At 49.3% G+C, this 22077-nt stretch overlaps 1 protein-coding gene across 2 annotated transcripts in view; it reads left to right on the top strand.

Annotated features, from left to right (window-relative positions):
- Schip1 (schwannomin interacting protein 1) overlaps positions 1-22077 on the top strand; it is a 103213-nt gene that overhangs the window by 38194 nt on the left and 42942 nt on the right. Inside the window, exon 1 of one of the 2 annotated variants that reach the window (XM_048347194.1) lies at positions 13360-13447. The exons of the other annotated variant lie outside the window; for it this stretch is intronic. Within the exon in view, the coding sequence (XP_048203151.1) occupies positions 13418-13447 (30 nt within the window). The 5' untranslated portion in view covers positions 13360-13417. Of the gene's footprint in view, positions 1-13359; positions 13448-22077 lie in introns of those variants that run through there. 2 annotated transcript variants of the gene reach the window in all.

Here is a 22077-nt window from a genome sequence, read left to right as displayed (position 1 = left end):
CCGTGTGACCAGGGCGGCCTGGCGTGGGACTTGTGACCATCCGCCACCGGTGTCAGGAGCTGTGCTGTGTGGACCGCTGGGCTCGCCTGGGCTCACACAGCTGCTCTGCCACTCGCTCTGCAAGTGGGCAACGAGGCACCGAGAAGCTGAGCGCCCTGCCCAAGTCAGGACCGGCATGGCGGCCCCACTCGGGGCCGTGGTGCTGCACGAGTCCTTTTCCCTCTGACCGCGGAAGCCCTTCCTACAGCTACAAGATTGAAAGTTCCAGGTTGCGTCTTCACGTGATAAAAAGCTGAACTGTAGGTGGCCCCTCTGATTTCCTGCCTCATCTCTTGCTTTAAATGTCTGCTTCCATTCAGGATGACAAACTTAGCTCCCAGTTTCTGATAGTCAGGAACCCCAGGGCTGTGGGCTGGGGCCGGGGGGGGGGGGGGGGGGCGGGGTCCCAGCATTGGGTCTCCTGGGAGCCTGCTGTCCCCTGAAGGCCTGAGGGCAGCTGGAAGGTCCTCTTCCAAGATGGCGCACATGCAGGGTCCAGAGCAGAGATCTCACTTCCTCTCCACATGGCCTTCCATGTGGAATACAGAAATGTATACAAATTGCACAAAGGGGTTTCCTAGGACATAGCAGCTAAGTCCCTTCAGTGCCATAAACAGATGGACAGAGGAGGAGAAGGAAGAGGGAAAGGACAGAGAAAGACCAAAACAGAGACACACACAGACACAGAGACAGAAAGACAAAGATCCAGAGACAGGAGGAGGGAGGGAGGGAGAGAGGGAGGGAGGGAGGGAGGGAGGGAGGGAGGGAGGGAGGGATGAAGAGAAGAAGGAGAGATCTGCTGTGCCTCTTGATTTCTATTCTGTAGAATACAGATACTAACTCCAACCCATACTTAGAAGGAAAGGAATTAGGCTTCAAGCAAAGCATTAATGGACTTATTTCAACGTCACTTACAGTTCCTTAGCCCATACCTCTCTGTATCCGGAGGCAAACAAGCCAAAACGGGAAGGAGAAAACAGCAAGCACCTGCCCTATACACACAAGAAAGGAAATCGTTTTGTTCTTTGTCACTTGCCACCAGTAGCCCTGGTGAGAAAAGCATTCCTCTCCCCCTCCTTCACCTGCTTCCTGAGGAAAAGCAATGTGGGGGTTTATGGGGGGTCTAAAGAGCTTGCCCTCCTCACAAAGCCCGGAGCAGGCTAGGTAGTGGGCAAGAATGTGACTTCTAGCTCTGCCCTGTGGTTCAATTGCCAGAGGGTATGATTAGTGGCAGGTGTTCCCCCAGATTGCTCCCCACTGCTTTCCTCCCCTTGTTTCAGGGGAGGCCTGGCCTCAAAGGACTGGGGCCTCCCCCACCCACATCCCCACCCTCAGGGCAGGGGGTACAGAAATCCCCATCCTGAGTTCTTCGCTCTTTGAGCTGGTGGAGCTGGGCTGGGACGGGTCAGGATGCAGGTTCTGGTGGGGTCACCCACCACAGAAACTAGGAGGACTCTGCCCGGGGCTGTTCCTGGCCCTCAACAGACTCCAGGCAGACCCTGTGCAAGGTGGAGGGCGGGTTTTCAACTTGAAGTCGAACCAGTTCTAGCATCGGGGTGTCTTTACTGCCCCCTGCTGACCTGTATCAGGACTCCTTCCACTTGAGGGTAGATTGGACGGGAAAGTTAAACACGCGGAATGACAGTTCCTTCCTAAGAGAGGAGAGAGTTGCTATTTCTAGGTTATGATTGCAGACAAGTCATTCTTAAAGCTCACATGCACTCACACATGTGCAGATTCAAATAGGTTTTATATCAGTAGAGTGTGGACAATTTTAGATCTTCAGCTTCCATTCTGTCTGGAGTTAAAAACATTTTGTGCCCCAGGAGTAGGGCTACTGGCTAGACTATTGAAGAAACTCAAGGCTGAGGGGAGATTAGGCAAGGAGGAGACGCAGGCCCCCGTCTGCCTTCTAGTGCCAGCTGTTGGATGGATACTAGAAGCCAGAGAGAGCAGTGAAGAAAACCCAGGCCTTGAATCTGCATCTTACATAATACCAGGGGTCAAACAGTAACACCTCTGTAGTATTAAAATGTGGTAACTACTACAGAAAGATGGAAGTGGGGTGCGGGGCTGGGAAGCATGGGGGCAGGAGCAGCATCCAGGAGAGATTGCCCCTATGTACAGAATGGCCAGGAAGACCTCATGGCCGACGTGGCATGTGTGAACACATCTGGAGAAACGGAGAATGAGTCACCAGGATGTCTGCCAAAGCAGCAGCGAGTGCAAAGGCCTTGAGGTAGGAAGTGCCCGACTTCAAGGATTAATAAGGAGGACTTTGTGGCAAGAATGTAAGTACAGGTTGGGCCGGGCCACATTGATGCTGGGGAATGGGTGATCTAAGTCTGAGCAGGCTCTTAGATAGATTTGACTACTACTGAGTGAGATGGAAGCTGCTAGTGGGTTTAGGGATATGATGGAATCCGAGTCTCTTTTTATTAGAGTTTTTCACAACCCTGAGATTTGAACTCAGGGCCTTATGAGACCTGTTCCTGTCCATTTGCTGTGCAGTGTGTTTATCAGATGGGCCTTCAAGATCAATGTTTCTGTATCTGCCTCCTCGGTAGCTGGTATTACATGCATGTACCGCACACCTGGCCTCAGTTCTTCTTCCAGAAGACCTGTTATGAGTATTTTGTTGAGAATAAAGAACAAGTTGTGGAGTCTGGAAGGGCAGAATCGAGACATCTGGGTAGAAAACTTGGGCAGTAATCCAGTAGGCATCTCTCTCTCCCTGCTCTCAGCCTTCCTTGCTGGGCGTGAAACCAGGACTTGTGCCGCTAGCTGTGTGCTACCAACTGAGCTGTACCTCAGCCCTGCCGGGGTTAATGAGGTTTTAATAAGGGGGTCTCCATTTGTACTCAGGTCTCCACAAAGTGTGTAGCCAGCCCCTAAAAGCGCCAAGTAACTGACAGACTATGATCCAGCCCCCAGGACTACAGGGGCAGTCTGCCAGTTAATCTGATTTATCATCTAATCTTAGTGTGGACACTCTGGTGATGAAAAGCACCTTGACCAGGCAGGGCCTTAGTAAATGAGAAAATAATTGAGTGCATCTAAAACCCTTAGACACCCTGAATTTTTAATTGTCTCAGCTTGCAAAACTAGCCTCACTTTCAGAAGGACTTTTCATTTCTTGCCATTACTTGTGTATGTCTTTGAAGTTGAAAGTCTGAAAAGTTCTTCTCGGCTTCCAGTGACACCTGGCTGAATTGTGTCATTCGTGCCAAACAGAGCACCGGATTCTTGAGAGAGAATCCTCTTTCTTGAGAGGACCATTTCTTACTGCATGCAGAGAATATCAGGCCTAGACCTGGTCGGGGAGGAGATAAAGGGGAGGGGTGGCAGCCACGCATACCAGACTCATTGCACCCAGCCAGGCAGAGACAGCATCCTAGTCCCACACCCTCACCATCTGGAAAGAACTTAGTCGGATCCGGAGCACTGTGTCCACACAGCTTTCTAGGGCCATCCTTGGCAGACCGGGACTCGCTGCAGTCTTGACTCAGATCCAGGAAAGACTGTCAGCAAATGCCTGGAAAATGAGCACGGGAACTTCCACGATCCTAGCGTGGAGATGGGCCCACCACCGTGCTGCTCGGAGGAGACAGCGACCTGTCTCCCGGCAAGGAAATTGGGTTATAGGCCCAGGCCACGCCCACCGGGAGCCACGCCCACCGGGAGCCACGCCCACCGGGAGCCACGCCCACCGCGTCTTCCTATTGGAGGGCTTTGTGGAAAGACACAGCGCGTCTGGGTTTCTTTCCTGTGCTTTCTCCTAAGAAAGCAGACAAGTTCTTTTCTTCTTTCTTCTCCTTGCCTGTCCTTCCTCCCACCTCTTCCTTCTTTCATCCATTTTCTTTTATGTTCCCTGCCCTTTTTCTTTCCTCTCCTCTTCTTTTCTTTTCTCTAGTCTAAGCCTCCATAGTTGGCAGGCAGATGTAAGAGTACATCCTTCAGTAAGCTCAGTTTGTCTTCCTTCTGGTCCTATGGCGACGTGTGGTTTTTGATGAGAAAAGTGATGAGGGCACTGTATCACTTTTTAATTACCAGAATTCTAACCGTCATAGGCTTCTGGGTGGGTAGGGGGGGCGAGGGATCCAAGTTGGCAATATCAAATCACTGGCTTGCTTGGCCTGGGCTCTTCCCTGGGAACTGAAACTTTGCCACACAAGGGAACATATTGAGAAGAGGTTGATACACACTCGTATTAACTTGGAATTACATTGTGATCGTTGTCTACTTTCTGAGGCTTAAGTAAGTGTATTCACAGTACCCAGGGAGCTGTAAACAATTATTTTGCCCTTAGTTCCAGCTGGCTTAGTCAGTGCTGGCCCTGTGACAGATCTGCAAGGAGAACCCCTCCGAGCCTGCCAGAGCCGCTGCCCACAGGGAGAAGGAAGCGCCATCCACAGCCTCGCCAGGCTGAGCTCCTAATCTGGCTGGTGATTGGCCACTTGCCAGGTGTCCTTCACGATCTTCAGATGAGCAAGTAGTCACTAGACAAGGCTGGCCATACTGAATTTATAACCACTGCTCACAGGTCCTGAAGTCTGAGAATTTCCTGAGAGTTGTATTCCTTCATTCATTCCAATATTTGTTGCTAGAGGATGGTTGTAGACATGATCGATAGGACCCTGTGTTCTCACGGGGCACACAGTCTTGGAGAAAACCAACGATACAGATTCCCAAGATGAATCATTACGCACTGGGCAGTAGTCTGAGAAAGACAACTGTGTGCCCAGTGAAATCAAAGCAGGATCTAAGGTAGAATGGGGGTGAAGGAAAGGCTCCTCCTCTTTTCCGTGTATTCAGGTGTGTTCCGGCTGCCTGGACGTTCATTGTGATAAACCGTCTGCTAACTGTTCAAAGGGTTTACTCCATGGAACATGTACTATATTTTATTCAGCTTAGTTGTGTACACAGCATGTATGTGTTCTGCACATAGAAGGTTGTAAGTTAAGTCTTAACATCATTTTTGCTCTCTCAGTCCTGGTTTAAACTCCTTGAGAAAACACGATTGTCCACTAGAGGTCACCTTTCTTCAATATGAGAGTCTGTTTCTAATCCTTTGATTCAGCCAACACTATCTGGTAGGACTGGCTAACAACCTTTTTGTCTTGTCATGGATCCGTGTATTGCCTTAGCTAAATGCATTTATGTTTATTTATACTCAAGATTATCAGCTACTAAAAGACCCAGAGGACCTGACACACACGCTTCCATAGTCTGCGCCTTTGGATTTGGCTTGCTTCAAAACCAGCTGAATTTCATTCAGAAAGTAGCTTTGGAAGGTTCATTCCACTTCTCACTTGGGTTTGGTGCTTGAGGTTTTTTTGTTTTTTGTTTTTTGCTTTTGGTTGTGTTGAGCTTTACTTCTTTGTCACTTTCTCTGATTCCAAACACTGGGAAGCAGGAGATGAAGAGAAATTGTCTTTAAACACGGACATACATTTGGAATGGAACCATTAGTCTTCACTGAAGTTGATGAACGCATCAGTCGCTCATTTTTACAGCATGCAGAATTCAGTCCGCCATGGGCAGAAAGATCCCGTGGGGCGAGTCCTAGACCTGTGCTCAGTAAACAAGTACGTTCCATCTCGTTCCTCGGCAGGGTGAGTGAGGACGCAGCTGTAGCAGTAACTAACGCAGGAGCTTGCAGATGGTGTCCGCGGGAGCCCAGGGGAGCCCAGGGGAGCCCGAGGGTACCACACCTCCTCGTCAACCCCATCCCCCCAAAAGACAAAATTGGAAATGCCAGAGTTCTAAGATATAAAAGCAATTCAGAATAACACATCCGCCAATGAGACTGTCTGCTGGACTTGAGAGACAAGTTGTCCTAGCAAGCTGTGATTAAGCGAACATAATCTTTCAGCCCAAGGGTTGTGTGCCCTTATTGTGTGTGCATAGTCTTTCTGCACACACACTTCTTCTGACATCAGCGTATTTAATGACCTCTGCCCGGTAAAAGTAACTTCAGTATGTTGTTGACTGTGAAGGTGGTAGCTTATTCCGTCCTTGCTGCAAAATCCATGTCTGTCCCTATCCAGGCAGGAAAAACAATCTGATGGCCCCAGAGGCCCAGCCTGGTGACGGGCCGGATAGGGTCACAGACGTCTGGTTAAAGGTCAGGTCCAGTTGCGCACATCTGCTCAGCACAGCCTCTCGTCCAGCTTCACAGTGGGCTGTGTAAGGATGTGAATATGTCCGATACAGCAGATGAGAAAGTCCCACTGCAGACTGATGATCCATTTCAAGTGTGCCTACTGTCTCTTCTTGTCCTGTGTATAATAAGAAATGTGAACGATGGCTCCATCTGGTTAGAAAAATCAGTCGTGAACACATCGCTTGCTACTTTGCTTTTAAGCTTCTGAACAGGTTTCGGGCTTGATAGCAAAAGCTATGAACAAAAACTTTTAAAGATGTACAACTGCTTTTCTGTGTGAAACAGGATTCTTTTGGTGTGATACAACCAAATGAAATACAAGAATAAAACTACGTAGAGATGGAATAAGATTGTTGCTGGCATCCATGGAATTCTATTTCAAATACTTATGAATAACACAAGAACCTGGTGTTCCCATTGAGGCACAGAATAGGTAAAAGATAATGTGAACTCAGAATGCTTTTATTCCCTGATAGAAACATTTTTGACCATGTTGGCTATAGATTTTTATTTTAAAAGGCAGATTCTAGTTGTTTTTAAAAAGGTTACCAAGTGATTCACACTAATAATTTTCTTAGAAAATTATCTTTCAGTATAACCTAAAATAATAAACAGAAGTGCAGTAGTCAAACTAGTGGGCAAATCAATTTACATAGTTCATAAGATCCTCAGATAAGTTTCTTGTTTCTAATGATATGGATTAAAATGTGTGAGCCGTCTCATTTCTGTCTTCCTGTAAGTTCCCATTGCAAGGCCCCTGCGTCTTGCCGGAAGGAGTACAGATACAATCCTGATGACCACTGCCCCTCTTCCAGAACTTCTGCCCTCTACCCCGACGTGGGGATGACCTCGATTTAACAGCAGCCAGACCAGAAGGCCCAGCCCAGGCCCCGATGGCCCCATATCACCGCTCATTAAATCCAGTTGAAACACAGAGCAAGAAGCAGGGGATAGGGATGGGGTGAGCTAGCACTCGGGGCGTGCTCCAGGGGTGTGAAGGACCACACTGCCCGCGTCTCCAGTGGCGCTGTCATTTCCTCTCCAGCCTGTGGGGCTGCAGACTGGCCAGTTGCACATGGCTTGCAGGTCTCCGGGCTTCCCCATCACTCACCTCAGGGACTGACGAGGAACTAGAGTTGTATTTGGTGTCCTGGGTGGAGTTCCCGTAGGACCAGAATGGACGTCACCACTGGGCGGTTGGTGTGCAACTTAATGACCGCTGACTCCCGGGCCTCTGGGCCTCCAATGTGTCAGAATATCTGAGGCCTCTATGGGCCTTGCATCGTGTCCACAGTACGCACACACGTAAGTGAGTTTAAAACTCACTGATGGATACGGAAGGGATCTCATGAATTCTAACTACATGCCCTTGCTTACTCATTATCTAAATCTAGCAGATCTAATGCTTCCAACTTACATCTTGTAAAGGATTACATGTTTATTATCTAGAACTCAAAGGTCCATTCACCCAGCCAGTTTGTCCCTTGTTCTTTTACAGTAGACTTGAATACACCATTCTCAGAGGCCACAACAAAGCCCCACACAGTCTTCTACGCTGTTTAGCCTCAGGTCCCACCCCAGCCAGCCTTGCCCAGAGAGCCAACTTCTTTCCAGCTGCTCTTTTTAAGGGCTCCTTCAGGGCCAGCCACTATCTATGCTCCAAGAGATTCCCCCACCCTCCCTCCACCCCAGTCCCGCAGGACCCCTTCCGTACCCAGCATTTCTTTGTGACTTAACTCCTCATATCTCCAACTCTAAGACTGAATGGTGCTGATCCACTCCTCCAGCACTCGGTCTGTGTAGTCGTTTTCCACCTCCCAACTTCCTCCCTCTGTCCCGAGCACCATCTACACCAGCAGCTGTTGATTCTGTTACGCGCTCAAGCCGCCGCTGTAACGTCCTTCCATCCACAAGCTTCTTTACCAACCACTCCCTGCTCGGTCCTCCGCTTCCTGGCCGCAGTCTTGTGGCTTCCACCCTGACCCACCATACCCAGCTGTTCCATAAGGGGAACTCTGGACTTACTGTCTTTCTAGTTAGTCAGAACCCTCCGCTTCTGGCTTCCGGCTGCTTCCCTCCTCCACGTCTCTGCAGCGTTTGTCTTGACCTGTCCTCCTCCCCCCTCTCTCCTCGACTTCCGGCAATGTCTGTTTTTACCTTCCTTATTCCTCCCTGCCTCCTCTTCTCTGTATCCATGAGCTTTTCACCCAAGCATCAGTTTTCGATTTCTGTGATGCCAAATACACCCCAAATCTAGTGACTTAAATTCCAGCACAAGTTAACTGGACTGAAAGCCAGAGGTTGGGAGAGAGTCTCGCAGGGTTCACATCCACTAGGCCACCTGCCTTTGGGAGGCCTGGAGGAGGGAGGCAACTGGTGGGGTAGAAAGGAGGCAGCAAGGTAGCTTTCCTTCTGTCCAGTTTTTGCCTCTTCCACCTTCTTAAGAGACAGCCCGTGTTCCTTGGCACTCTCCCACTTGAGCCACGCCACCACTTCTGGCTTTTTTGCTGGTAAACTGGAGATAAGTGTCTCACAGACTTTTATGCTTCAAAATATCATGACCTGGGTGGTGATGAACAGCAGAAATGGAATGGAATAGAAACGTCTGTGATAAACAATAGAAATGGCTTCTCGCGGTTCTGGAGGCGGCCATGCCCCAGGTCCAGGCACAGTCAGATTTTGAGTCTAGTGAAGACCTTGTCCATGGTCCTGTGTCCTTGTTCCCAGTGTCTTCACAAGGCAGAGGGGACACGACAGCTCCCTGGGCCTTGTATGAGGGCACAAATACCACTTACAAGGCCTCCGCCCTCCTGTCCTCTCAGTGGCTCCATTTCCTTCCTGTCCTGGGTGCTGGACAAGCCAGCGAGACCACAGTCACTTGGTTATGTACCCAGAAAAACATGTGTCTTTTGCTTATTTTGATGTCTTTCGTTATTAGTGGTCATGTTCTGACTTTCTTAGGCTGTGGTTTCTGTATCTGGAAACCAACAGTGTTAGATTAAATGATCTCTTGAGATCTCATCTAAGTAGGAAAGTCAACATTCTTTTTCTCTTGTTTGTTTTCAAGTAGATTCTCACTAAAACAATCCTCCCATCTCAGTCCCCTGACTGCCAGGATTACAGGTGTACACTACCGCATCCAACCCCAGATCTCAATATTTTTAAACAGGTCAGGAATATAGATGTAAAGACCAGAAGAAAAGCAGTACTGCAATACTGTGCTTTAAATAAAAAGTTCATCAGTATATTTTAGTCAAAAATAGCCAGCATTAATATCATTTCACAAATGGTTCTGGCTTAAATGTTCTTGGAACAGCTGGTTTTTGTTTTCTTCTCTCTCTACACTGGCAAATCATCAATTATAACACCAAGTCCTTTCCAGTGAAGCTTGAGTATGAAGAGAAACCTGCTTGATCTCTTCTTTTTTTTTCGCTTTGTTTCTATCTCTTGGGGGAGTTTTTTGACAGGATTTGGGCTACAAGTGTCAGAAGTCTGTTCTCGCCAGAGCCACCTGTGAATCACTTCCACTATTTAGGGAACAGCAACTGTGAAGAGTGGGATTGGGTTTGGACTTAAAAAACAACAACAACACAACACTTGACAAATGTCTGTAGGAGCTTATATAATAGATGTCAGAGGCTTCAAAAGAGAACAGAGTCTGGAAAGTGGCTTTGTTTGCTTTGTGAATCATGTTCCCAAGTCTCCTGGTTCAGCACATCCAAGCCGACAACTTGAACAACATCCCAACAGCCTTTGAAGTTATTAGAGCTGCTGTCTTGGAAAGTTTGAATCTCTAGTAAACATGAGATTGATTTTTGGTGGATCCTGGGGCTTGAACTCAGGGCCTGGGCACTGTTTCGGAGCTTTCGTACCCAAGGCCAGTGCTCTACCACTTGGACTGCGGCTCCACTTCCGACTTTTTGCGGTTAATTGGAGATTAGTCTCAGGGACTTTCTTGCCCAAGCTGGCTTTTTTTTTTTTTTTTGCCAGTCCTGGGCCTTGGACTCCGGGCCTGAGCACTGTCCCTGGCTTCTTCCCGCTCAAGGCTAGCACTCCGCCATTTGAGCCACAGCGCCGCTTCTGGCCGTTTTCTGTATATGTGGTGCTGGGGAATCGAACCTAGGGCCTCGTGTATCCGAGGCAGGCACTCTTGCCACTAGGCTATATCCCCAGCCCCCCAAGCTGGCTTTTTAGATCTCAGCCTCTTGAGTAGCAGGATCATGGGTTTTCTACTTCATCTATCTGCCAACGTGCAAAAGAACTTCTTTGTCTTGAGTCTGCCCTGCCCTGCTGGTTGCTGAGGACTCCAGACTTTCATTTGGCATTGGATATATGCGAAGACATTAACCAGCAGTCTGTCTCCTTACTATGTGGGTTACCCTGGAGGAAATGGCAGGGCTGGGGGCGGGGGGGGGGGGGAGGCAGCCATTGTTGTTTATTATTTCTCTTCCTTGAAATCTGTCTTCTTTTCTGAATCTTGTATTTAAGAACACGCCTTACCCACCCCTGGCTTCTGCTGCCCTTACGAAGCTTTCCTTCTGCAGTGAGCACCCTGAGAAAGTCCCAGGCGTGATTCCTGGCCTACATCTCTCCTCCCTTCCAGGGAGGAAGACCATGGGCTCTGAGGAGACATCCCCACAGTGCTGCCCCTGGGAACCTACCAGAACACCAGTGACTGATCTCCCTGCCCCCAACCACCACCCAACCACCACCACCACCACCGTTCATTCCCCACACAAGATGGCTGACTTGTAGCAGGAGCCAGGTAGCAGACATCTAGAATCCCAGCTACTCAGAAGGTTGAGATCTGAAGATTGAGGTTTGTAACCAACCTGGGCAAATCTTTGAGGCCCTTATCTCCAATTAACCAGCTAAAAGCTGGAAGTAGAGGTATGGCTCAAGTGGTAGAGTGCCCAGCAGAGAACTCCCCAGCCCCACAGCCCCCCAAAAGGCTGGAATGACTGGGCATGTATCAGTAGAGTCGTACCAATAGAGATGAATTAAAATTGAATAGAATTTGTAAATCTAATTTTTCTCTTTTTCACAGTTATTTTAATAGTTAAAATACATTACCACATTGTATTCATAAACTGACATGTTGAACTGAAACCTCTTTGTACAACAGCTTAAAGATAATGAAAATGTTAAATTAAAAATACATTTAAAATACAATAGGGCTGGGAATGTATCTTAGTGGTAGAGTGCGTGCCTAGCTCGCATGAGCCCTGGGTTCGATTCCTCAGCACCACCTAAACAGAAAAAGCTGGAAGTGGTGCTGTGGCTCAAGTGGCAGAGTGCTAGCCTTGAACAAAAAGAAGCTCAGGGACAGTGTTCAGGTCCTGAGTTCAAGCACCAGGACTGGCAAAAAAAAAAAACAAAACCCAAACAGTAAAATACATTACCAGATATTCCTAACATAAATTACCTTGCCTTCAGAGAAAGTACTTGATATGAAAGCTTTTCATTTGTGAGTCATTTCTCAGGCATACCTAATACCATACTTAGACATACTTATTACCATATTGAAGGCTGTGTTACAGGCAAGAGCAAGATAGAGAGATATTAAGATCTCTTCTTGAGAAGATAGAGGGATATGAAAGTAGTTTATAATCATACCCTTAGTGATTTTCTTGAAGTTTACTCCGATTACCATCCCCATACTCCGGGCAGTATTACTAAGAAAGAACAAAATGAAGTGCCGGTGGCAACTGAGGAGTACAGATAAGGAAATATTATTTCATTGGGGCTTTGTCCTTAATTTTCTGCCCTTAATTAGCTTGAAGAATTTACAGGCCTACGTGTTCCTCCCTACAAATCCTAGAGTCCCAGAGAGCCATTAAAAGCACTTAGAAATCAGCTCCAGCTTTCTCCCAAGACCATAATTCCCATTGATTATCTCCCAATCCATCCATCTTTCTGAGACAGACAGGACGGTCTTTTGTTTGTTGTTGTTTATCTTTAAGTAGTTGTACAAGGGGGGTGTGTGTTTCCTTCAACATGGCAGTTTGTGAGTACAATGTGTGAGCACTGAGTCCCCATGGCTCCCTACCCACCCACCCCAGGTTTCCAGCTTCCTGGTACTGATTTTGTTCATCTGTAAGTTAGTTCAAAAGCATACACACTAGAATCTTTCACGGGACACGCATACTTGAGTTACCACGCGAGTGTAGACACGCACACCACCACCCCGGCAATGTTTACATACATGTTCATCATGTAGCTCTAACTTCCCAGTCTTTTCCCAGGATGATATGTGCTGTGCTGTGGGTCTCCACAATGCAAGTCACAGCACCGCGTAAAGAGCTTCACTCAAGAAGAGAAAAAGAGAGAAAAAGAACTTGCAAATTAAGAGCTTAGCTCGCATGCAGTGAATAAATCACACCGATGTTAATATTTTAATAAGCTTTCTCCTTAAAAAAAATAAGTAGGACGAATTAATTCATCTTATCATAGCTTGACTTCCAAGCAATTTCAGGATCAAAAATCAGTGGAGAATCTTAAATTTTTTTTTTTTTTTTTTAAAAGAGAAGACACAAAATAGTATTTTCCTTGAAAGGGAGCCACCCTTGAGGTAGAAAGTTGACAAATAGGACCGATCAGGGGCCTGACCGAAGTTGGGGAAGGCGGGGTGCGGGGGGTGTGGGGTGGGGGTGGGGGTCCGGTGGAGGCGGCTCTCCCGCGGGACCCGGGGCGGGGCCGGCGGGGGCCGCAGCCGGGCGGCGGGGCGGGATTGCCAGCCGGGGCCCTCCCCGCCTCGCCTCGCCTCGCCTCGCCTCGCCTCTCCCTCTACCGAGGACGCGGCTGTGCGCACACCACCAGCTCGCCGCCCTCCCGGAGCGCCCGGAGGTCAGCGAGCCGGGCGGGCCTTCCCTTTGTGCCCACCCCCTCTAATTGGCTGACGGTGCGGGGGGGGGGGGGGAGGCGCGCCTGCCCCCTCCGGCCGGGCGCCCCCCGCGCGGGCCGCCCGCGCCGCGCCTCCCCGGGGGCCGAGCTGCGCGGGGTGTGCGCGCGGCCCCGGCCCCGGCCCCGGCCGCGCCGCGCCGCGCAGGTCGCTCGGGGAAGCAGCATCCATTTTCCTCCGCGGGGATCCAGCGTGCGCCCGCCGGGCGCTCCCCCTCTCCGCGGCCCGGGCTGCGCGCGCCGCGCCCCGCCGCCTCGCCCGGCCCCGCCGCCTCGCCCTGCTCCGCGCCGCCGCGCCTAGGATGCTCTGAGATGGTCCACCAGGAGAGCTGCGCCTACCAGGTAGGGCCGCGCCGGCCTCGCCCACGGCCGGCCGCCGGCCGCCCCCCACCCCCTCCTCCGGGCGGGGGGGGGTTCCCGGGGACCCAGGGATCCGTGCCTCCCACCCTCGGGGCTGGGCCTTCCTCCCCGCCGCAGCGAAACGGGGGGGGGGCGGGGGGGCGCAAATCCCGGGGCCCGGGGCCTGGCCTAGCGGGGTCGGCCTGCAGGTGCAGCCAGGGCCGGGGCTGGGGCCCTGGTTTGCGGGGGGGCCCGGGGTGGGGGGGATTGGGGGGGGTCACAGCACGGGAGTCTGGTTGTGTGGTGGTTGCCATGCGGGGGGGGGGGGGTTGTTTGCTTCCCGGCTGCACGGGCTGTGATCGCTTCTCTTGGGTTTTGGGGGGGGGCGGGGGGGGGTGGTTAGATAATTGCGTAAATACGAAGTCGTCACCCACCCTGGATCTTAATTTTTCGGAAATGGGGCTCCTGACGGTGAAAGTTACCGTTCGTGTGCGTGCGTGCGTGCGTTTTAAAGGCAGGCACGGAGGTAACCCGCGTGCACTGAGGAGTTCGCGTCGATGCATTTCAATAATGCACGCTCACCCACCCATGTGCTAATTTGCTGCCTGTAGGTTTGAATTAAACATTAGACCGTTTCAGGGGATCACTTCCAAGGTGTTTGAAGAACTTCTGCCGCCTTCCACCGCGGCCTGATCCCATCCCCCTGGTAAACAGCCTTCCAGAACATTCTTAGGGAAACCCTCCTTGTAGCAGCAGGCGCGCCTGGAAGGCCTGGAAGGCTGGCCTTCTGCTGTTGCTGAGCTGAATGAGTTTAGAACATTCTGAGACACCAATTCTGGAACTTCACAAAGCCTTTTCGTGGCTGGGAGACAAGGCAGGTGTTTCTTCCCCCAGGTCAGATTTTTCAGGTTCGGAATGGATGCTGGCCCGTGCAGCTTGCTTTCCCCCAGCCCAAGAGGCAGTGCTTGCTGGCTAAGTGAAACACGCCTTGATGGTAGATTGATACGCTTTCCCCCCTCAGGTTCACGTTTGGAATGGTATAATTCTAGGCTTGTTTTTATAGTGTTGTCCTTTCATAGGCCACTTAGATACCTCCATGGAAGTGCTGATTCTGCCCCCAGAAAGGAGGACAGGGAGGCTGAGAAACAGCCCCGCGCACGCACGCCACTCCCACACAGTACCGCCCTGGGGGTGGGAAATGGCAGCCGTGTCCAGGAGATCTCAGCCTGGGCAAGGCCTAGCTGGGTCTGCAGGAGATTCAGTTACCATCGGAATTTCAAGAGGTGTTCTCGCTTTTCAGAGTAGTTATATAATTTGTGTTTTGAAGGGCAGGGGACTGGAAAAATTATTTTCTCTGTCTTTTCATAATGGTGAATGTGTTGTTTGGGGAGGGCCGAAAAAGTAGCCGCACACTAGCAGTTTCCTCTGGAGGGGAAATGGATTTTGTTTTAAATGAACCCGGATATATATGTATATATATATATATATATATTACAGTGACATGGTGTTTAGCGGTTGTGAAGTCTTTATTGCTTATCTCCACAATAAAATTAAGTGCATTAGGGGAGAGTAATAGTTCACAGATTGCATCAGCCATAGGGCTTTGTAGCAGAGCTACCTGCCTGGCTTGTGCTTTTTTAAATGCTTCCCTTTACACACAGCACCAAAAACAAGGATGTTATCTTAATCCTTCTTAGAAATCTTCCCGCTGGACTGCTAGGGGCTGCATTCAGAAAGTGAGATTTCTCTAACGCTTTCTGGCTTAGTCAATGTGTTCCAGAAACTTCCCCCTTTATTTTTTTTGTTATTTTTTATTTTGTTTATTTTTATTTATTATTTATTTAATTTTGGTGCTGGTCCTGGGGATTGAACTCAGGACCTGGGTGCACTGTCCCTGAGCTTTTTTGGTCAATGCTAGCATTCTACCACTTGTACAACAGGCTTCACATTCAACTTTCTTTTTTCTTTCTTTTTTTTGGGGGGTAATTAATTGGAGGTAAGGGTCTCTTGGACTTTCCTGACAAGGCTGGCTTTAAACCGCAGTCTTCAGGTCTCGGCCTCTTGAGTAGCTAGGATTATTGGTGTGAGCCACCCTGTGCCCGTTTTGGTTATATTTAAAGGATGGTAGGACTGGTGGAGGCGGATTCTTTAGATTTGCATTTTAATTGAGTGAGGCGACAGACATTCTTTGGAAAAGGCCAGTTACTTTTCCATCTGAAAATGAGAGGCGTGCCAGGATGTAGGGAGAAATCTTCACTCAAGAATCCAGGAAGGGACCACTGTCCAAAATTTTGCGCCATTTTGTGGTATCTGTGTTTGAAGACAGATGATTTCTTCCCCGTCGTCAGCAGTCTGGCAGTCAATGTGTGGTGCCCTGCCCTTCCCCTACGCCAGGTGATTAGCAGCGCGGATACAGGATATGCTTGTAAAACCTACATCAGATCAGGTCTCACAGATCAAAATCCAGTTTGAGTTTGTCATCCCGCTCAGAGGAAGAACCCCGGTCCTCCCAGGGCGGCAGGACCTCCCCTGGGATTCCCTTCTGACACACACTGGCCCTCCTCCTAGGGTTGCCAGATTTAGCAAAAATAGCCCGCAGAGTTGGAGACCTACGTCGGTCTAAAATCACCCCGTGTGTAACTGGCAGCCCCGCCCTGGAGCTTATTCTCCTAGCTTCGGCACGACTCTGCTCAGTGTCTTCTTCAGGAGGCCTTGGACTCAACCTGAGCTTCCAGCTTCCTAGCTCAACCCCAGTGTTCCTATTCCACTTCCCTAACTTAGTTTTATACTTAGCATTTATCAACCCTCTTTCATAGCACGGTTTTTACTTAACTTTTGGTCTCTCTTCTGTCTCCCTTGCTCCACGTAAGCTTTTTGAGGTCAGGAGTGTGTGTGTGTGTGCGCGCGCACACACGCGTGCATGCACGCTCGCCCGTGTGCTGGTCCTTGGGTTTAAACACAGGGCCTGGACTGTCCGTGAGCTTTTGCGCTCAAGGCTGGCACTCTACCACTTGAACAACAGCTCCGCTTGCAGCTTTTTTTGGTGATTAATTAAAGATAAGAATCTCACTGACTTTCCTGCCCAGACTGGCTTCAAACCATGATCTTCAGATGTCCGCCTCTTGGGTAGCTAGGATTACAGGCGTGAGCCGCCACATCCTGCTGAGAGGACAGGAATTTTTGTCTTTGTTCCTTCGGCTTAGAATAGGTTCCCAAATACTCACACAGTTTTTTTTGTTTTTTTTTTTTTGCCCACAATTTTTATATATAAAATTGGCCAAGGTAAAAGGCCTTGCGTGTGTACTATCCCTTTACTTCCCACTATCACCTTTCTGCACCAACACAGGTCAGTGACCACACATGAAGGGGCCCCTGAGTCCTGCCACCGTTTCTTCTTCACATGAAGTGTGGGTAAGAAGCGCTGTGGTACGCCATTTCACTTACAGCCCTTCCTTGCTACTATGTAGAAATGCAATTCATTTGTGTGTGCTGCTGCTTGCAAAATAGGTGATTGTGTTGAAACAGAGGGTGTTTTTTTTAAATTATCTTTAAATGGTCTTACAAAAGGGTTTTGATTCAGTGTATCCATTTAGGAGTACCATGCATCTTGACAGTGTTACCCCCTTCCATCCTTCTCCCCTACTTCTTCCAACCTGTGGGATTTGTCTTTAGGAATGCTTTGTTGTCATCATCTTCCCATACTTTCCTCCCTCAGGACTCACAGTAACAAATCCGTTACCAAGATGGGCTGTCATTTTGGATCATAGCCCTGTTTAAAGAGAGAGACATCAACCTCCGTTTTTCCAGTGTTGGGAAGGAAGCCAGCCTCTTCAGGAAAGATCCTTGCCCCCACCTTCAGGCCTGGGCGCCTTCAAACGAAGGCCACAAGTTTAGGTCAAATGTCCATTTTGCTTTTAAAAAAAAACCACAAATATTTTCTCCCATCTCCTGCAGTTTTGTGTGGGGTAAGTGAGCCTGGAAAACAATGGCAGCCTTCATGCCGTCCTGCTGTGGCTTAAATGACCGCCTCAGATACAGATCACAGGGCTGGCGTTCCTAGCCGTGGTGGGAATGGACACGGCGAAGGGCCAGGGCAAAATGGCATGTGGAGACTCCATTGTCTCCCGCCCACCGCCCCCTCTTCCAACGCCAGGTCAGGAGCAGGACGGGAATCTTTCTCTGTGTTCACCTCCAGCCCTTCCCTCTGGCCGAGCCCTGCAGACCCCCCGGCTCCCGTTCCCCCCCGGCCCTCCGTTCTTGTTCTTCTCGGCTCTGACGCTTCGGGCTGGAGTGCCTCCACCCCCGCACCACCTGCTTCCAGCCAGCGCAGGCTCAGATGCCACCTCCTGCCCAGTTCCTCCTTCCGACCACTTCACGTGTAGGCCTGCCTGGCCCGCTCGGCAAGGGTTCTGGATGGAACACGAGGGCCCTATTTCAATTCCCTTTATTTCCTTTCACGACCTCTTCCCTGCACACGGAGTGTGTCTGTTGGGTTGGATTGCACATTCTGCCGTTCGTGCGGCTCTGAGTCTCACAGATGCAACCCCAGAGAGAAGGTCCCGGTCAGTGCAGGGAAGTGGGACAGGGGGGAAGCTGACCCCCCCCCCCCCCGCCGGGCAGGGAGTGGAGTTGGAGCCTCAGTTGCCAGCCCTTCCCATGTCTCCTATGGCGTGATGGGCCGCGGAGGGGAAGAAGGAATGCAGGAAAGGGATATATACACAGACAGCCCGGCCTTCCCAGAAACCATGCAGTAAGGAAATTACCCTCATGCCTGCAATTTCACCCCAAGAATTTCGCCAAGATGAAAATTATTGTCTGGGGCTGGGAATATGGCCTAGTGGTAGAGTGCTTGCCTCTTATACGTGAAGCCCTAGGTTCGATTCCCCAGCACCACATATATAGAAAATGGCCAGAAGGGGCGCTATGGCTCAGGTGGCAGAGTGCTAGCCTTGAGCAAAAAGAAGCCAGGGACCGTGCTCAGGCCCTGAGTTCAAGCCCCAGGACTGGCAAAAAAAAAGAAGAAGAAGAAGAAGAAAATGATTGTCTGTCTCTGAGCTCCTTTTCAAAATATGTACAATTAACTGGGCACCTCACACCCTGTATCCTAGCTACACAGGAGGCTGAGATCTGAGGATCAATGTTTGAACCAGAAAAGTCCCTGAAACACTTATCTCCAATTAGCTCGCAAGAAAAGCTGAAAGTGGAGCTGTGGCTCAACTGATAGAGCACTTAGCCTTGAGCAAAACTGTCCAGGCCCCAAGTTCAAGCCCTAGGACTGGCACAAAGTAATAATAATAACAATTTGTGCTTAGTTGAGGCAGGTCATCATCTCCAAGCTGCCTTTGTTACTGTGTTGAATTTGACAACAGTTTACTCTATCCTTTTACCATAGAGAGAGGTTTTTCACTTCCTCATGGAACACCACATTTTCTGGAGCAAAAATGTTCCTGCCTAATGGAAGTGGTCATACTAGGCACAAAAGGTCAGAGGTGTTCTGTTTTGGTCTCAAATGATAAAACCTGAGCGGGTATCATTTAGTTCATAACAATATCCTAGAATTCTCTCTGGAGAAAGTCCTACCCAGCCCTTCATGTCCAGATGCTAGCAGGTCATATAATGGTGAACAAAGGGAAGGAAGAATATTCTGTTCCTATTCACTACAGGCCATGTGAGCACACATTCCTGACTTTCTTCTTTTTGTGAGTGAGAAAACAGATAACAAACTTGGATATATTCTAAAAATTTGCCAAGTAAAAGCCTGGTTTCATCCACAGCAGGGAAAAAGATGTGGACATGAATAGGGAAGTTTAAAACATCTTAGTGCACTGTGTTTTGGGTTTTTTTTTTTTTTTTTTTTTTTTTTTGGCCAGTCCTGGAGCTTGGACTCCGGGCCTGAGCACTGTCCCTGGCTTCTTTTTGCTCAAGGCTAGCACTCTGCCACTTGAGCCACAGCGCCACTTCTGTCCATTTTCTGTATATGTGGTGCTAGGGAATCGAACCCAGGGCCTCATGTATATGAGGCAGGCACTCTTGCCACTAGGCCATATCCCCAGCCCTTAGTGCACTGTTTTGATACAGCTTTTAAAGATACAATCCAGGAAGTAAATTTCCATATTACCCTATAGGTTTTTCTTTGTTTTTTTGGCCAGTCCTGGGCCCTGGACTCAGGGCCTGAGCACTGTCCCTGGCTCCTTCTTTTGCTCAAGGCTAGCACTCTACCACCTGAGCCACAGCGCCACTTCTGGCCGTTTTCTATATATGTGGTGCTGGGGAATCGAACTCAGGGCTTCATGTAAACAAGGAAAGCACTCTTTGCCACTAGGCCATATTCCCAGCCCCAGGTTTTTCTTTTTGATGAAGGATTTGTCTCCCTAGTTAATAATGCTGAAGAGCATATCTTCTTTTTTAGTTCTTTTGAGACAGTCTCCTTACCTAGCCCATCTTGGCTTCCTACTCTTGATCCTCTTGCCCCAGCCTCCTGAGTGCTGGGATTATAGACATGAGCCACTATATGCCTGGCTCTGTTTTCATTGCTTTGCTTCATTAAAGTATAATTGTTTTCTGCCCGTTGCAATATAATTATGTTTCTCTGAGGAGATGGTAACTTTCAATATTAAGAAAATAATTTTAGGATGTAAATTCTATGTTTGCTTTTAGCCTAGATATCTACATTTTAATTTATATGTTTTCCCGCAAAGGGAACAGACTGTAAGTGCCTAAATAGGCAGACAAGAAAAAAGAAAATAATCCACCGGGCTTCATTATGGGCCTGATCTAAATTTAAATTCCGAAGTACATCATTCCTATTTAAAGTACCAACCACACGGGGGCTCAAACCGCATGCTAATACCTTTCAAACTGAAAGTGCTATTAAGAAACAAACAGGTAAGACATTTTAAGCCAAAGGTCTATTAGTATATTCTCGAAGAAAGGATGGTGGGGATGGGAGATGGAAAGGAAATGGAGACGTCTGTAAGCGTCCTTATCAATGTACCAAGGCGCGTGTGTAGATGTAGATCTATGTATGTACATATGTGCATGCATTATGCACATGGACGTACAGTCTTGGTTAACTAATCACCATTTCACAAACCACGGGATACAACTGCACCCCTGTTTCACCAGAACCCATTGCTTATTTATATTCTCTCTGCTGAGAGCAACGTTGAAATCCTGATGTGCGCGCTATTCCCCTGTGCACCTCGCGGGAGCATCAGAAGCCACTCAGCTCCTTGAAATGGAAAGTAATTGGACCAAATTGCTTGGTTTCCAAGGAAAACCAGCACCAGAGGATGGCAGAGCGGAGAGGGCCGGAGCCGTGCCGGGAAGGAAGGCAGGCCCGGGCGTGGCCCGCCTCCGCCACAGGGCTGCCGGCGGCTGCACGTTCATTTTTGTGTGTTCACATGTTTAGTTGGGCAGAGTGATGTGCGCCAGTGTCGCTCCGCTTTCTCGCGGTGCCGCGGGAAAGTGTGGACGCTGGCTGATCCCAGCCCCGTGCCGCCTCTCCACACCGTTACTTTAATGTGTACTGAGAAGCCCACTTTAAAAAAAAAAAAACCAACTGGGCCAGGCATCCGTGGCTCACGCCTGTAATCCGAGATCTGAGCATGACCGTTTGAAGCCAGCCCTGGGCAGGAACGGATGATGTGCCACTCTCGATTTCCAATTAGCCACCGAAAAGCCAGAAGTGGTGCTGTGGCTCAAGTGGTACAGCGCTAGCCCTGAGCAAAAAAAAAAAAAAATCTCAGGGGCGGCACCTAGGCGCTGCATTCAAGCCCCAGGACCTGTGCGTGGGCACATGCGCGCGCGCACACACACACACACACACACATACGTGTGACTTGCTTATTTTCATGGGTTTTCTAGGTATCAGAATATCTTCGTTGAAAAGATGAGATTTTCACGGGAGCGGAAAAACGGACTAGAAAAGAGATTAGAAGAAATCTAACAGGGATGCAGGAGTGCAATAAAAGGAGAGATGGAAGGGTTAAGTGGCTGAAGGTGAGGTTTCTGACAACAGATGATTTCCCAGCATTGTGGACCCTGTACTCAGTCAATCATTCCCACCAGTAGCCGATAATGATCATTTAAAAGCCCCGGCCCCACGTGAGCAATTCGCCTCGCCGTTCAGAACACGGCCTTCAGGAAAGCAGAGCTCTTGGCTCCAGCCCTTGAATTTCAGACAAGGGAAGAGGCGCTTCCAGCCTTGGATCTGAGTGGCTACGCGCTCACCTGCTGAAGGACAGCATTAGCAGCCGAGCCTGTCCTTCCGCCTGGACACGGCTCGTTGTCATTTGAGGGGAGGGTGTAGCCTGCAAGGAGGAACTGGGGCAGCTCCCTGTGGGATGAAAGCCCACGACTGTTAGCCCTGTTTGCTAAGTGACTACTTTCCGCTCACTGTGCCACGGTGAGGCTGGATTCTGCCTCATCTCTCAGAACGCCGCCATCCTGCCTGGCAGTGTGGTCTGAAATAGAAAGATGATGGTTCACAAGGATTGGTTTATTTCCCCCCAAGTTTTAAAGCAGTGATTCTAAAATTAAGATTGAAGGGGGTAGAACAAACCTGGAGTATTGGGGGGGTGGGGAATGTTGTTGTTGTTGTTGTTTTGGTGCCTGCCCTACGGTTTGAACTT

The sequence above is a fragment of the Perognathus longimembris genome, chromosome 5, assembly GCF_023159225.1.
Source record: "Perognathus longimembris pacificus isolate PPM17 chromosome 5, ASM2315922v1, whole genome shotgun sequence".
Lineage (NCBI taxonomy): Eukaryota > Metazoa > Chordata > Mammalia > Rodentia > Heteromyidae > Perognathus > Perognathus longimembris.
This window is presented reverse-complemented; position numbering and strand designations above follow the sequence as displayed.